At 35.9% G+C, this 16,556-nt stretch overlaps 1 protein-coding gene across 1 annotated transcript in view; it reads right to left on the bottom strand.

The window, feature by feature from the left end:
- The window catches only part of LOC150100357 (uncharacterized), a 109,846-nt gene that overhangs the window by 61,552 nt on the left and 31,738 nt on the right, over window positions 1-16,556 (bottom strand). Inside the window, exon 6 of the mRNA XM_090402932.1 lies at window positions 7,333-7,456. Coding sequence (XP_090259058.1) covers window positions 7,333-7,456 — 124 coding nt within the window. The remainder of the gene's footprint in view (window positions 1-7,332; window positions 7,457-16,556) is intronic.

Here is a 16,556-nt window from a genome sequence, read left to right as displayed (position 1 = left end):
TGGCTAATGCTAGTGTCGCCGATACTTTATAGTTTACTATATTCGGCAAGAAACTCTCTGATTCCAATCTTTGAGTTTCTTATTCGGTTTTAAAACTATGTGGGATTTAATATCCCCTTAATTTTAGTAATAGTTTTATATATATATTTTAGTTTTCGGTGTACTTCAGGAGTTGATGACTTGCTTGAGAAATTTTCTCAGGTCTCTACAGTTTGTTCATCATCAAATTTCTGATGTGATGTGTATTCTCAAGAGGTGTAATATACTAGATCAGGGGTCAGCAACCGGTGGCCTGCATGCAGTCCAAACATGCATTTTTGGCAGCCCATAAAAGGTTGACCATGCATACATGAAATGTGGCCAATATGTTGAATTATTTAAATAATACATTTTATACCTATACTTTGTGATATCACCGTGCAACTTGGCACAAGTCAACCTTGTGAGTTGTGCCAAGTTGTGTCAAGCCAAAATCCCGACGACAGTCGAGATTTTGGCTTGACACACATTAAAGAAAGCATTTTCATTAGAAAATATTCTAAAATTTTATCGATGCTTACCAAAAAAGTAGGGAGACACACATTGTGATGCATAAACTATATTACTTTGTTTTTACATGATAATAATTTTTCATTGAGTTTCATTTTCATGCTTCTTTCATACCTCGTACTTGACATATTTCTATGTTTTTTAAGATTGATATAATAAAAATTGATAATTTAAGTATTTTTTTCACTCACTAGTTTCACTTAATTAAAAACTCTTGAAAATTTTATAACTTGATAACTTAAGGAATTCACAATGTATACCGGAATATAACTTAAAATAAACTTTAATATATACTTCCTATATTTCACAACATCACGTTGCCATCTTCACGGGAACATAAGACTAAGACACGTGCACGCAGGCACTAAAACAGTAAATGAGGTCGAAGAGAGAAAACTTCTGTTTTTCCTAAAGTCCTGATGAAAAAAAAAAAAAAAAATCAACACTTCCAAAACAGAGTTCGAAAGAGCAAAAAGCAGGAAACTAACAGCCTGCTAGTTTCCAAATGGCAGCCGAGCCTTTTGGTCTCTCACCAAAGCAATTGGCTGTAACTTCTGTCCAACACTATTCCCACCCTATCACACCCTGATGGCTCTACTGCATCATCACTCACAGAAAAAGCCAACCTTCTGGCCTCATACTTTGCTCCAAATGCATGCATAACTGATGACGGTAAATGTCACCAAACCATTCCAGACACCCGACATACAATGCCCCCTATATCCTTTTGCCAGGATGAGATGAGAAAAATGCCTGTTCAAATTAGACACAAAAAAGTCTCCTGACCCTGATGGCATTCTCCCAATTGTTCTGAAAGTGTGCTCCAGAACTGACTCGTATCCTATGTCACCTATATATACTCTCCTACTCCACTGGAATCTATCCCACAAACTGGAGATCGGCCTATATTCAGCCCATTACCAAGAAGGGTGACAAGTCACTGCCATCCAATTACCGCCCTATCTCGCTTACTTCAGTCCTGTCAAAGGTAATTGAAAAAATCATCAATTCCCAACTCCTACACTATCTTGAAGACACTCACCAAATAAATGACTGCCAGTATGGATTCTGCCACTGCCGATCAACAGGAGATCTACTCACATACGTCACCATCTCTGGACAAATGCAATGGAGAGGTTTGGCAAATCTCAAGTGGTTGCACTAGATATCTCCAAAGCCTATGACCGGATCTGACACAAAGGCCTACTAGGCAAACTACCATCATTCGGCCTCACCCAGGACTTCTGTAGGTGGATTGCCAGTTTTCTGTCTGGATGCACTCTGTGTGTGATGGTGGACAGTTCCCTGTCCTCTCACCACCCAATTAATGCTGGGTTCCCACAAAGTTCTGTCCTCTCACCAACTCTCTTCCTGCTATATATCAATGACCTACTGCAATTGACCTCCAACCCAATACACAGTTTTGCAGACAACAGCACACTACACTCTTCGCTTGCATTTGATAAGCCTTACCATACACAACTCACCTTAACCTACAGAACATCAACCACCACCCTCAACTCCGATCTCCAAGCCATCCTACAATGGGATTCGGATAACTTCATAAATTTCAAAGCCAATAAAACCCAGTTCTGTACTATTTCCCATAAAAAAGAACCATTTTTCCTATCCTTTTTGATGATACCCAAATTTTCCAGACAATTTGAGATCTCGCTCCTTGGAATCACCATCACATCAAACCTCTCCTGGCACAAACATATCTCAAACATTGCATTCTCAGCCTCAAAAAAAAAAATAGGATTTCTCTTTTGCTCAATACGTTACTTCATCCCTGAACAGCTATTAACATTATACAAGTCACAAATCCGCCCAACTATTGAATACTGCTCCCACATATGGGGTGGGACCCCCAAAAACTCTATCAAAATGCTCGACTCAATGATCCATCCTTTACCAACTCCCCCCCCCCCCCCACTTTCACACAGATGTATGGTCTCTGCAGTATGTTTATTCTACAAATATTTCTATGGGAAAAGCTCATCTGAAATAACATCAATAATTCCTCCGCTCAGTACTAAACTCATTGGAACACGTGCAGCTGCTGCACAACATCTCATCACAGTACACATAGAAACAAACACAACAAATTTCTTTTCCTCTTCCTTCATCCCTGCAACTGCTACACTGTGGAACAGTCTCCTACTTGCTGTGGTTCCCAAGGAATACAATTTATAGTCATTCAAATGAAATGTAAACAAATTCCTCCTTTCCCAACCCACTACCCATACACAGTACTAACATACTATAGGTTGACCAACCAACCTCCTGTATATGGGCCCAACATAAAAAAAAAAAAAAAACTTTCCTATCTACAATTTTCCTCCAAATCAATCTGTTACCTTTCAAGACTCCAACATTATCAGATCTTACATTTCTATCTTCTAAGGCACTTTTTACTGTATCAATCCCCCTATATCTTGGTCTTTTTCCTGCCTACCTGGCAGAGAACACTTGTTTTACTAATCTTTCTTCTTCTTCCATTCTAGTTAAGTGACCATACCACCTGAGATAAGCTCTGCTAATGCATTCCTGGATGCTGACAACGTCAAGTTCTTTCCTAATATCCTTGTTTTTAATATGATATTGCCATTAATGCCATCTGTTCCTGTCCCTTATCTTTTCAGGACTCTCATAACTGTGGTCTCTAGTCTTTGATCAAGTGTTTTACTTCTGATATACCTCTCAGATCAATAAGTTAAAATTAGTTTGAACACTGCCTTGTACACAGCAAATTTAGTGATTGGCAAATTTCTCTACAATTCCATTTAAATTTATTCATTTGACTTCCTACCATAACAGAATCAACAAAAGTTGATTCTGTTGTCTATTTCCATATTTAATTTACCATCTTCACTAAAAATCGGACCTAAGCAGTCGAAATATTTTACTTGTTCTATGGGTTCTCCATTCACAATGCAGTTGATATTTTCAACAATTCTGCCTATTTTCATTGCCTTTGTCTTTTTATTGCTGACCTTCATACCAAATCTATTACAAGAGTTATTGAATTTAGTCAGGGAATCTTGCAGACTTGTAGCAGATTTATTTAGAAGTACAACATCATCTGCATAGAGTAAAGAGCTGAGATTAACATCTCCAATTTTGATATCCGGGTTAACACCACTTTCCTTCATAATGTGATCCATATAGATAATGAATAACAGAGAGGATAATGATTTGTCTGACACCAGATTTAACATTAAATCATCTTCCTGTACTTCTTTCAATTCTAATTGCCACCTTACAACTCAAATAAAAACAAAGTATTTCTTGATATAATGCCCCATTCACACCATATAGCTGTAGCGTTTTGAGTAACTTCTCCCTCTTGGCACCTTGTTATATGCCTTTTCCAGTTCTACAAACTTAAATACAGATCTTTGTTATATTAGCATGTTTTCTCAACTATTTGTCATAAAGTGAAAATCTGATCCTAACAGACTCTATTTGGCCTAAATCCAGTTTGTTCTTCACCTAGCTTCTCTTCCACAAACCTTCTCAACAGTTTCTCAAGTATACTTGCATAGATCTTACCAGGAACACTCAGTAGAGAAATACCTCTGTAATTCTGACATTCAGTTTTATTTCCATTTTTATATATGGGTACTATGAGAGCTCTACTCCATCATCTGAAATTCGTCCCTCTGTCCAGGCCTTCTGAACTATTGCAATGCAGCCCCTGTAAGTCTTATATTTCCATACTTCAGCATTTCTGGTCAAATATCATCTACTCCTGCTGCCTTTCCATATTTCAGGCTTTTGATAGCTTTTTCTGCTTCAAGTATGGATATGTATTCCTTACTGCATACCTGGTCAGTGTTTTTTACCACTGTGCTGTCATCGCTCCTTCTTTCATTTAGCAATTTTTTGAAGTAATTACTTCATATTTCATGGATATCTCTTTTCTCCAGTTTTCATAATCACCTTTATTACCCCTAAAATCTTTTACAGCACTCTTTCTTCCATTTCTAAGCTTCCTCAACAACTTCCAAAATATCTTGCCACCTTCTTCATATTTATTTTTTATGTTCTTACCAAAGTCTTCCCATGACTTTTCTTTAGCTAGTTTTACACAGTGTTTAGCTTTCTTACATTTGTCTCTGTATTCTATAAAGAACACAAGCTGACTTATTTGCCAGGAACATTTATTTGATATGCATTCTTCTTTTCTTTCACTACCTCTTTAACTTCCTGTGTTCCTGATTTTTGTATCCTTACAGACAACCTCACCACATGACTCTCTGGCTGAATCACTCAGTATTTTCTTCACGGCTTGCCACTGAATCTCCAAAGTTTGGTTCCTGTTCTCAAACTCTTTCATTTTTTCTTAAATAATGTTTGTGTATTTTAGTCTACAGTTCACATCTGAGAGCTGCTCAACTTTTATTTGCTTTAAAACTTTCTTACATGTTATTCTTCTCAATATGAAATTCAATTTTATCCTGCTCAAGACTAAATAGTGATCACTTCCATTTTCAAACCCTCTGTACACTCTTGTGTCCTGCACCAGGGTGAAAACATCACTATCAATATAGCCAATGAAACTTTTCTTATTCCTTGCCTCTTCTCTTCATGTGAATTTGTCTAGCTTTTTATGTTGGAACATGGTATTAGTAACTAGTCCATGTCCTGAGCAAAAATCCAGCAGGTATTTGCCATTTTTATTAGCTTTGCTGTTTTCTTCAAATGTTCCCAAAATATTCTGTATGTATGACAACCATTTCCTACTCTGCAATTTAGATTCCCAACATGGACCAACTTTTCCTTTTTCACTGTGTCAGTTGCGTTCTCTAAAGCCTCAAAAACTTCCTTACATGTTCTTCTTTTCAATGTGCAATTCAATTTTATCCTGCTCAAGTCTAAATTGGTGATCACTTCCAATTTCAAATCCTCTGTACACTCTGGTATCCTGCACCACGGAGAAAACATCACTATCAACACAGCCAATGAGACTTTTCTTATTCCTTGCCTCTTCTCTCCATGTGAATTTGTCTAGCTTTTTATGTTGGAACATGGTATTAGTAACCAGTCCATGTCCTGAGCAAAAATCCAACAGGTATTTGCCATTTTTATTAGCTCTGCTGCTTTCTCCAAATGTTCCCAAAATATTCTGTATGTCTGACAATCATTTCCTACTCTGCTATTTAGATCCCAAACATGGACTAACTTTTCCTTTTTCACTGTGTCAGTTGCATTCTCTAAAGCCTCAAAAACTTTCTCATGTTCTTCTTTTCAATATGCAATTCAATTTTATCCTGCTCAAGTCTAAATTTCTCTCCATGTGAATTTGTCTAGCTTTTTATGTTGGAACATGGTATTAGTAACCAGTCCGTGTCCTGAGCAAAAATCCAACAGGTATTTGCCATTAAAATACAATTTTATTTAATGCTGACCATAAAAACAAACTTATATTGCAGCCAACCAGTTTCGGCAGCAGAGTATCTGGCTTTTTCAAGGCATTTATGAAAAGACATAAAAACTAGTAAATGCAAATTGAAAGGAACATAAAAAACGTTGAAAACCAACTAGTAGCTAAGGTTACATGTTCGCGTGACAGAGAGCACTTATTGTTCTTATTCATTATCACGCATGCGTGTTTGTTGTAAACGTGTAATGTGATTACTGGCTAGCTGTAGTTCAGCTTGATTAAGAGAGAGGATAAGGTTTTTCCACAAACTATTTAGAATTACACCCTGATTTCTGTAAGTTTCCGTCGTTATTGACACTATTGTGGCTTCCTCGAATAAACGATGTCTGTAGTCGTCATCGAGATAGGTATTTGCCATTTTTATTAGCTTTGCTGTTTTCTCCAAATTTTCCCAAAATATTTAGTATGTCTGACAATCATTTCCTACTCTGCTGTTTAGATTCCCAACATGGACCAACTTTTCCTTTTTCACTGTGTCAGTTGCGTTCTCTAAAGCCTCAAAAAATTCCTCCACTTCTACTTTAGTAGAACCTTCTGTGAGACCATAGGCACAAATAAGTCTCATTGTCCAGTTTCCCATTCTATTATCTGCCCACATCCCTCTACTTAAGACTGCCTCCTATTCAAGAAGATTAGCCTCTATTTTGTGTTGAATACTATGGCTACTCCTTCTTTTCCTTGATTGTCATTGCCTGAATATAACATTTTGTATTTATTGCTCAGAAAGATCTCACCAGTTTTTGCCTTTTTTGTTTCAGTCCCCTCTATGTCGATCTGGTACTAATCCAATTGCTCAGCTAGCTCCATTTCTTTGCCATTCAGGCTTCCTATGTTGATAGTACCGATCTTGAATTCTGGTGATGATGAGTTGGGGAGGTTTTAGGATTTGTTCCAGTAGCTGACTTTTCGCTGTTTGCCCTGGTTCCTGATGAAAACAATGGGGGACTTGTTTAACCTGGCCGACGTCCCAGCCAGCATGAAATTCTGGCATGTTGTACCACCATTTTATGTTTTGGTTTAAGCCAATAAGAACACAATTTGGTCGGCTAAATCCCAAATTGCCAGCACATCCTCGCTCATTCAGTATTCAGGTAGATACCTAACAGGGTGCACCACGAGAAGGTGAGGATTGGACATTAGGTCAGAAACCCTGGTCGGTTCTCTGCATTCCTTTAAAGGCTATGTGGAGGTAATAACCTCTCAGTTATATAGCTTTGATCCTTAAGTACCCCATTTATAAGTTTTCACTGTTAATGTGAAATAATTTGACATACTGAATATTACATTTCTTTCCTAATGCTAAAGTTTATTTATTCTAAGAATTAAATACTCACCTGTAAATCTTCTTTAATTAAAAAAAAGTTGGCCAAACACTGATAGACTTCAGGATTTGTAGACTCAGCTTCTATTCCTTTATGAATATAGTTTTTACATAGTTCCTCTGAATTATTTTCGAAGCTGAAAAATAAAAATAATAGTAAAAAACAATGGAAGAACAGTATCTGAAATTAATAATTAATACATGGTACACAGCAAAAAAAACAGAGCATAGAGTGATCACAGGTATTTTGGTCTGAATTATTCAGGAGAGAACATTATAAAAGAGGCACTCATTTTGCCTAAAATATGGTTTCTTATTCTGTTAGCATATTTTAAACTAGGTTACATTTTAATCTAATTAATTTTAATATGTTTGACTAAAGTATGTACAAGATTGGAAGAAAATTGGCCCAAGATTGGCTCCTTAACTCCTTAAGGACCACTACTGTTTAATTTGTACATTAGTGATATAGGGAAAGATTTAAGAGGAGATATTCAACTCTGTTTGCTGATCATACAAAACTGGAGAGGGAAATGTTTGATAAAGGTGATGAAGATTTATATAAACTGGCAGTGTGAACAAACGACAATGGTTGTCAATTTAATGTTTCGAAATTTAAGGTAATGCACTTTGGGATGAAAAGATTACATATTTTGTATCATATTGATGGTGCCGGATTACAGGAAATTGATGAGGCCAGAGATCTGGGGAAAGAAGTCATGGTAGACAGAGGTTTGAAGTTATAGGGACATATTGCAAAAGCTAGCAGAATAGCTCAAAGGATTATTTGGATGCTGATGAACACATTGACAAGTAAAGAGAGGGAGGTTATTATCCCTCAGTAAATATGAATATGTAAGATGACTGATCTGTGCAGAGCCTAAGAACAACAACTTTCTCTCTTCTGTTCCTACATTGACTAAATTGCAAATGATTAATCTCATGCAGAAAGTTTATTTTACACTTGGTTAGACTATAATAAATTTAGTTTAATCCTTTATCCAAGTGAGAGCAAACAAAGTTTGTACTTTGAAAATATCTTCAGGACTGGGGATAAGGTAGTAACAACACCGGGCAACTCGTAGCAAAGGTGGACCAAGCTAACATCACTCCTATCTCAGTATCTCCCATAATGCAAAACATCTCCTTGTGGATATGTACAACGTTATGCATTAGGGGAAGAGCCACTACCCAGACTAGTTTCGACCTTTATTGAGGTCTCTTCAGTGGGAGCCAGGCCCAGAAGTTGAGATACCAGGCAGAAGCAATGGTGAGGTCAACTTTATCTACAGGAGTTGCCAAAAGGTGTGCCACCTTTTTATTAAATTACTCTGGATTTAGAGAAAGATGTTGAAAGTTTATTTTACACTTGGTTAGACTATAATAATTTGCGCTTTGAAAATATCTTCAGGACTGGGTTGAGTTGCCCGGTGTTGTACTACCTTACCCCCAGTCCTGAAGATATTTTCAAAGTGCAAACTTTGTTTGCTCACACTTGGATAAAGGATTAAACTAAATTTATTATAGTCTAATCAAGTGTAAAATAAACTTTCAACATCTTTCTCTAAATCCAGAGTAATTTAATAAAAAGGTGGCACACCTTTTGGCAACTCCTGTAGGTAAAGATTACCTCGCCATTGCTTTTGCCTGGTATCTCCACTTCTGGGCCTGGCTCCTACTGAAGAGACCTCAATAAAGGTCGAAACTAGTGGCCCTTCCCTTAATGCATAACATTATACATATCGGCAAGGAGATGTTTTTTGCATTATGGGAGATACTGAGATAGGAGTGATGTTAGCTTGGTCCACCTTTGCTACGAGTTGCCCGGTGTTGTTCTACCTTACCCCAGTCCTGAAGATATTTTCAGGCGCAAACTTTGTTTGCTCACACTTGGATAAAGGATTAAACTAAATTTATTATATTTTAATCTCATGCAATTTTTTTTTTCAGTGCTTCCTGCCAGGAATATTGACATTGGACAAATAACTTTGATTTTATAAACTGTTTGTAGTTAGCATATACTTAGCCGGACTGGTTGGCCAAGTGGTTAGCGTATCTGCTCACCAGCCAAAAGGCTGCAGGTTCGAATCCTGTCATGGGGATGGATGTTTGCGATTGTCTGAAAATACTAGTGGTGGTGGGCGGCAGATGGTGTTGGTGTAGATGATGATGATAAATGCAGTTCACTGAAGTTGGTGGATTGAGTGGTGGAGACAGAGTTGTAGAGTAGGTGCCTTCCTTTGATGAGTCTTTAGACTCCCTAGAGGTGTCACATAATAATAATATAGTACCATCAAACAGTATGAGCTGATATAGCAGCTGCATCTGCAATGTCATTTCCCTTAATTTCAATGTGGCTGGGAGTCTAATTCAACCAAACATCAAAATTAAAGGTCTTCATTCTGTACAAAAGTTGTAACACCTCACCAAGCACTGGATGTGGATTATACACTGGAGAGGAGATAGCCTGTAAAGAACTCAAAGAGTCTGTATAAATTACATACTTTTGGTAAGAGTTTTCTTTTATATGTACAAGTGCAAACTGAATGGCATGCAACTCTGTGGTATTACTGTAATCGAATAGGATATGGTTGGAGACAGTAATTTTAGGAAACACAGCAGCAAAGCCAACAAATCTCCAATCTCGAACCATCGGTATATACAGAGCCGGCGCTAGGGTCTTTGCCACCCGCATGCAATTTCTGTCTAAGCGTCCCTGTAACGATCTGGGAGTGTGTGGTTCTTTTACAATAATAAAAATTTAAATTATTTGAAATTTCTTAAATAAATATTGACAGAACAGCCAAACGTTGGTTCGCCAAATGTAACGAACTGGGGGTGTTGACTAGGCAGAATAATCATTAAAATCCCGAATATTCAAAAAATTCTCAAAAGTTAAAGCAAATTTTGATAAAGCCACTTCACTTTAATCGTTTAATATAATGATACAGGGATTATAGCCTTCTCACCAACCCAATCGCTAACAAAATTAAAATGAATTTTAATTAAAGTTAAAATTTATTTGAACTAAAGTTTAAAAAATGCTTGCATTTTACAAGTTAGTAAATTCTTAGTAACTTGTAAAAAATTTTTAATAATTTTTATAAGTGGAACCATCTTTTAGGAAAATAAAAGAAACTCAAGATAGATGAGAAAATAAGAAAAGAATTCAGAAATAATTAGAACATTTAATATAAGTATTCAAAAAATAACATCTTTACAGAATAACAGAAAATAAATTAAATTACATAAATATACTTGAAATTTTTTAAATTAAAATTTTAAGGTTTTTGATTTCATATTCACAAAATTAGAAATAATGGTCTTAACGTCTAATTCCGCACATATATCATTTTCAATAGCTATTAGCACTAAACTAACAAGCCTTTTTTGTGTCATACTCGTTCTTAAGTAGGGTTTAATCAATTTTCAACTTGGAAAAGGAATGTTCACTGCTCGCTACACTAACAGTTAAGGTTAATAGTATTCTTAAAGCAATTGAAAAGTTACGGAAAGATAAGTTATTGGACACAATAAAATTAAGAATATCGAAAGGGTTTTGAATATTTAAATTATCCTTCTGAAAAATATCCCAGAAAGCACATAACTCGTCATATGGTTCTATTGCATTTACATCTTTATTGTACAGTCCTTCAAGAGAATCTCTAAACCATCACAATTTCTTCGTAAATCTTCGTTATCGATTTGTAGTAATTTATACAAGAAATTGAAATTATCATAATATGTTTTTAGTTGTTCAAAATGTTCTATTAACGAACACATTGCAACGTCTATAAGTGTATAAAACACATTCACTCTACATTTATCTTCTGGTGATTGTGGCGTTTCGTCATGATGCTCGTAGTCCAATTGTCACGTCTTCTTTCGTCGTCGAACTTCCGTACCAGTTTTAAATTCTTGTTCTCCATCCACCTCTTCACTCAGTTATTTTGCGTTTTTAGAACTTCTTTAAAATTTGTATCTGATCGATACTCTTGTAAGAATATTTTTAATTTTTCAATAGATTCTAAAGCAAGTGTAATGTTCATATTTTTGTCTTGAAGCATTTTACTCACAGGGTTTATTCTGTTAAGTAAATCATGCCAAGTTATAAGAGAGCAAATAAATTTGTAGTCCTTTATTTTAGCACATAATGTTTGTGCTTCATGCTGTTTCTTTATTAAAATTTTCATTATTTAAAATTTCAAAAAATGCATCATAAATTTCTCCTAACTGATATCGTAGAGGATGGATTGCATTAATTTTACTTTCCCATCGTGTTTCTGATGGCTGTTTCAATGTTAAATTTTTTATGAACTTTAAAAGGATTGCCCAACGTTTGTAAGAGAATGAAAAGAAATTTCACATTTCTTGAATAATTGCAAAGAAACTAATTGTATCTGCGTTCACTTTGGCTGCATCATTAATGATTAAATTTAGAGTATGAGCAGCACATGGCACGTAAAAAGCTTGAGGATTTTTGTTTGAAAGCAATTTTGGAGCCCATTTTTTTTCTTTTTCATATTTGCCCCATTGTCATACTCTTGACCTCGCATGTCTTCAATGGGAATGTTCCATTATTGTTGCACATAAACAATGTCCTGTGCAATCTGATATATCTGCAAAACCTAAAAAGTTTTCTCTGATCTTTATAATTCCATTGTCACAGGAAACAAAGAGAATAATAATGGTCATTTGTTCTGTTTTACTTGCATCAGGTGTGCAGTCTAAAATTATGGAATAATATTCAGATTTGCGAATTTTGATAATAAAATTGTATCCCTGATTGCATTACTTAAAGTTTCCAATATTTCATTTCGACTGTCTTTACTCAAATAGTATACCCTATTGTTTCGTTGTAGGACACTTTCAACATGATTTTCCATAATGGGATCAAACATAGCAAACAGTTCGACTAATTTTAAAAAATTGCCGTTATTCCTTTCATATAATTTATCAGATGATCCGCGAAAAGCTAAATTTACGGTCGAGCATTCTAAAACACTTGACCGTTATTTCTTTTCCATTTCATACATGCTTTGAGTCTGGAAATCAATAGTATTTTTTTTTTTTTTTTTTTTTTTTTAAATTTTTATCAAGTTCCTTCCATTTTAAGAAATTTTTCATGTGAGTTAAACTAGTCTTATGTCTATGTAAAGTTGTACTTACATTTCTCCAATTGTTATAACCTTCGACAAGACTCAGTAGGTGATTCAGTAGGTGCGACAAGTTTGCAACAAAAGCAAAAAACAGAATTTAAAGTTTCAGAATAAATGAGCTATGTTCTTGACAAGAGCTCCCGTTTTCCATTTTTCTATTATAATACGTGTCGTCAAATTTACAACCATACGTATCTCTGAGATTTATTATATTTTTATTTTGAACAGGCCCCATTTCAATTAAAACAACTCGTAACTTTTCATCAATATTTCCCCATTCACCTGGATCTTCTAAATTTACAGACACTAACAATGTGTTAGTTTTGTGGTCAACTACAACTAAATCTTGTTGTAGTCGACTAAATCCTAACTATTTTTCACTTAAATCATGTTCAATTATCTTGATCAATAGTTGCAATAGTACTTTCATGCAAACTGGATGATGTGCACGGTTCTTCAACTCTGATTTCTGATGTATCGAGTTGGTTACAATCTGCATCAGAATATTTTAATATTTTAGCATATTTATTAAGAGCCCCAGTTTGTTTCTTAATATCTGCTTCTTTCGCAGCATGACGCTTACGATTTTGTGCACCGAATAACTTTTTTTTTAAATTTTTGATTCATTTCTATTTTATACCCACAAGAAATTATTACACAACATGACACAGAGACGAAATAATAGTCGGCACTGCGCTACTGTCAGTAGCCTACTGAGATGTGTACCATATGACTGGTTAACTAGCAACAAATGTTTTGTACAAAAATTTGTTTCTGCACATGAAAACCGTTCACCGTTTCACTTTAGATAGATTGCAGTAGACACAACATTCTGCAGGCAAGCATTTAGCCTGCTCTAGCTGCAAAATTGTAAACAGCTGGGTGATCAAAGAGGCGGCAACATACTTTTTTTTAAAATTTTTATTCAGTGTATCTGGCCTTATTTATTTTAATATTGATCATTCTAAGAATTTTTTGTTTTTATGATAAAATTTTTGTTTCTTAAAAATTAACTTATGAACCATTCCCTGGCGGCGGTTCTCCCATCGTAGTGCCGCCCGCATGCCCGCTTCCGCCGGCCCTGGGTATATAGATAGGGAAAAAATCAGTGGGCTGCTTTATATGCATTAAATAACTGAAGGTAGACAGATGGTGTATGAGACTTCTGTAGTTGACAAAGTGAGAGGTTGCAAGATGGGATTCAAGCCTGCCATGGAAGAATGCTGTTTCGTGAATACTGACAACATTACTGCAAGTAATGTTGTCAGTATTCATGCTAATAGCTTTCCCAGCCACTTTAGTGCACACACCAAAAGGATGTATGGCAGTCAGATGTGTGTGATACTAGGCCTCCCAACAGAGAAAAGAGACTGGTCTGTGCAGCATTATCTGGAAGGGACTTTATTTTTAGAGTATAATTAAGAGACAAATGTTTTCATGTATAAGTGATGGGGTGGGGGGGGGGTCATTTGATTCTACATAAAGACTGAATGGGTGATGTGTAAAAATCATCAGTGACTATTTGGATACTCTGATGATTGATAGGGTCCAACCACCAAAGAGTGATCACACTTGCAGAACCGTAAACTTGGGATCTGTAATCAAGCTTTGAACATACAAGTACATAATAAATGCAGAACAAAGAAAATTGATCAGCTCCATTCCATAAAGGATACAATGATAGATATTCAATGGCTTTTCATTTTTCCTGAAAACAATGAATGTGTGTAAAGAATGTTAGCTTTCTGCCAAAGATGAGTCCCAAGAACTTGGCCTCGGATATTATTGGGATAATAGTTTGTCCCATTCTTAAATCAGGATCAGAGTGAAGAGTGCACTTCTAGCAGAAGTGTACACAGTTTTTTCTGCAGAAAACCTGAACCCATTACAAAGAGTCCATGAAGAGACATGATGAAGTTGTCTTCCAATGAGCCTCACATTGTAGGCATGACAGTAAATTGTGAAGTTATCGATATAAAGGCAATTATCTACTGTGGGAGAAAGCTGTTCAGTAATTAAGTTACCTTTCACAGTGAAGGGGCTCACACTTAAGACAGAGCTTTGAAGAACTTCCTTTTCTTGATATGGTTGAGATAGCATGCTTCCCAATCAGACTTGAAAGACTTAGCTGGATAGAAAGTTTTTAATAAAAATAGGGGTGTCCCCTCAGACCAAGATTAAACAGGTCATTTAATATGCCATTTCTCCAGGCTCATATGCTTCCATTCAAAGAATACTAAAAATGCAGGTTCTTGTTTCAGGAAAGCATCTCTCATACATGTTTCTAAATGATCCAAGTGGTCCAAGGTTGACAAGTGTCTATGAAAGCCATATTGTGTGTTGGAAAGAAGTTTGTTGATTTCCAAGTATCAGAGAAACCTTGCATTTCATTTTTTTTATTAGTCATACTAATAAATTATATTACACAAAAAATGTGTTATAAATTTCATACAAATTAAATTGCAATGCATTTTTGGCAAAAGTTACAAATTTCCTAAGGATGTAATTAAAGAATTAATTTACAGTGCTCACAGAAAACTAGGCAGAGAGACATTTCAGTATGAAATATGTTGACACCAAATTGCTATGCAGCTCTTACTACGTTGTACCATATTTTGCACCAAGTGATACAGGAGTTCTTGAGGCAAATTGGCCCACTCCTCTTTCAGAGAAAGGATAAAGCCTTGTTTGTTTTCAGGAGGAGAATTTTGAGCAGCAAATACATCTCCCTATTGCATTTCAAACATGTTCTATGGGCTGAGATCTGGGGAGTGTGCTGGTCACTCAATTTGATAAATATTCTCGGCATCCAGAAGTATCTCCAATGCTCGTGTATGATGTGGTGTCATCCATAAAAATGAATTCTTCATCTACAGCACCATGGAACATGATGTTGAAGAGCTTCATTGTAATACTGTTCACCAGTCATAGTCCCTTTTTTTTTTCCAGCTTTTAGCTCAGTTCATCCATTAAGCATGCTTCTCCACACCATGACCCAGCACCATTATATCTATCCCATTTCAAGAACATTCTTGCGATGGAGCAGTACCACTTTCACACCAGATGAAGTGACATCTAGAATCAAAGGAAAAAAAAAGACTACTCTCATCTGTAAAGAGCACCTTAACTCATTGGAGTGTTGTCCAATTTTTATGGATGCAACACACCACTGAAAACATGCTCTACAATGAGCTGTGGACAGGCCTTCGGGCATATAAGCATGCTTATCGCAGACACCCTCCTATAGTTTGTTGAGACATCTATGTATCTGTGCTTGAATGGAGCCAACTTGCAAGATGACCTGCCGTGGTGCATGTTGATTACATTTTGCTGTTATAACTAAAAATCTGTCTTCGTGAGACCTCTTGAAGACAGATTTTGGTCTTCAGAGTGGTAAATGCATTCCTTTGGTTTGAAATGCTGCCCAGAAAGCCTGGATACAATGTTATGTGAGATTCCAAGCACTCTGGTAATATTGATAATTCTGTGGCCTTCTTCAAGCTTTCTAATAATTCTTCCCCGTGTGAAATCATCTAGATGATTTCACACGGGGAAGACATTACAAGACATCCAAGTTTACAACTTTATTTCATCACGAAAAGAGCCTTCCTTCAAACACAATTCACTTAATGCAGCCTTTTATCCTGTTGAGAGCTAACACTTGACCCCTTTGTGGCAATTCAGAAATTCGAATGTGTACTTGCTTTCTACAAGACAATTCATCTGAATTTGCAGTTGTAATCTTCAGAAATAGTGTTCATCCTTAGGTTTTGGGCACCAGTGTATATACAGGCTGTCCTTGACTTATGATCAATCATAGCATTAACAAAACCTTATAAATTGATTAAATCTAGGAATACATAACAATGATTATACAGTAGCGAACAAATTAATCTAAACTCTCACATTTTAAAAAATCTTAATTTTGCAAGAAAATAAGTACAAAAATTTAACTCCAACTCATCATCATCATCAAATTCCTGACATATACCCTCAAAGGGTGTACAGGATATGATAATACCACATGAAAAATTTACATCATTATTAACTTCCTATCTACAATTTTCCTCCAAATAAG

Source organism: Typopeltis vanoorti, chromosome 13, assembly GCF_054136105.1.
Source record: "Typopeltis vanoorti isolate ZY-2024b chromosome 13, IOZ_Tvanoo_1.0, whole genome shotgun sequence".
NCBI lineage: Eukaryota > Metazoa > Arthropoda > Arachnida > Uropygi > Thelyphonidae > Typopeltis > Typopeltis vanoorti.
This window is presented reverse-complemented; position numbering and strand designations above follow the sequence as displayed.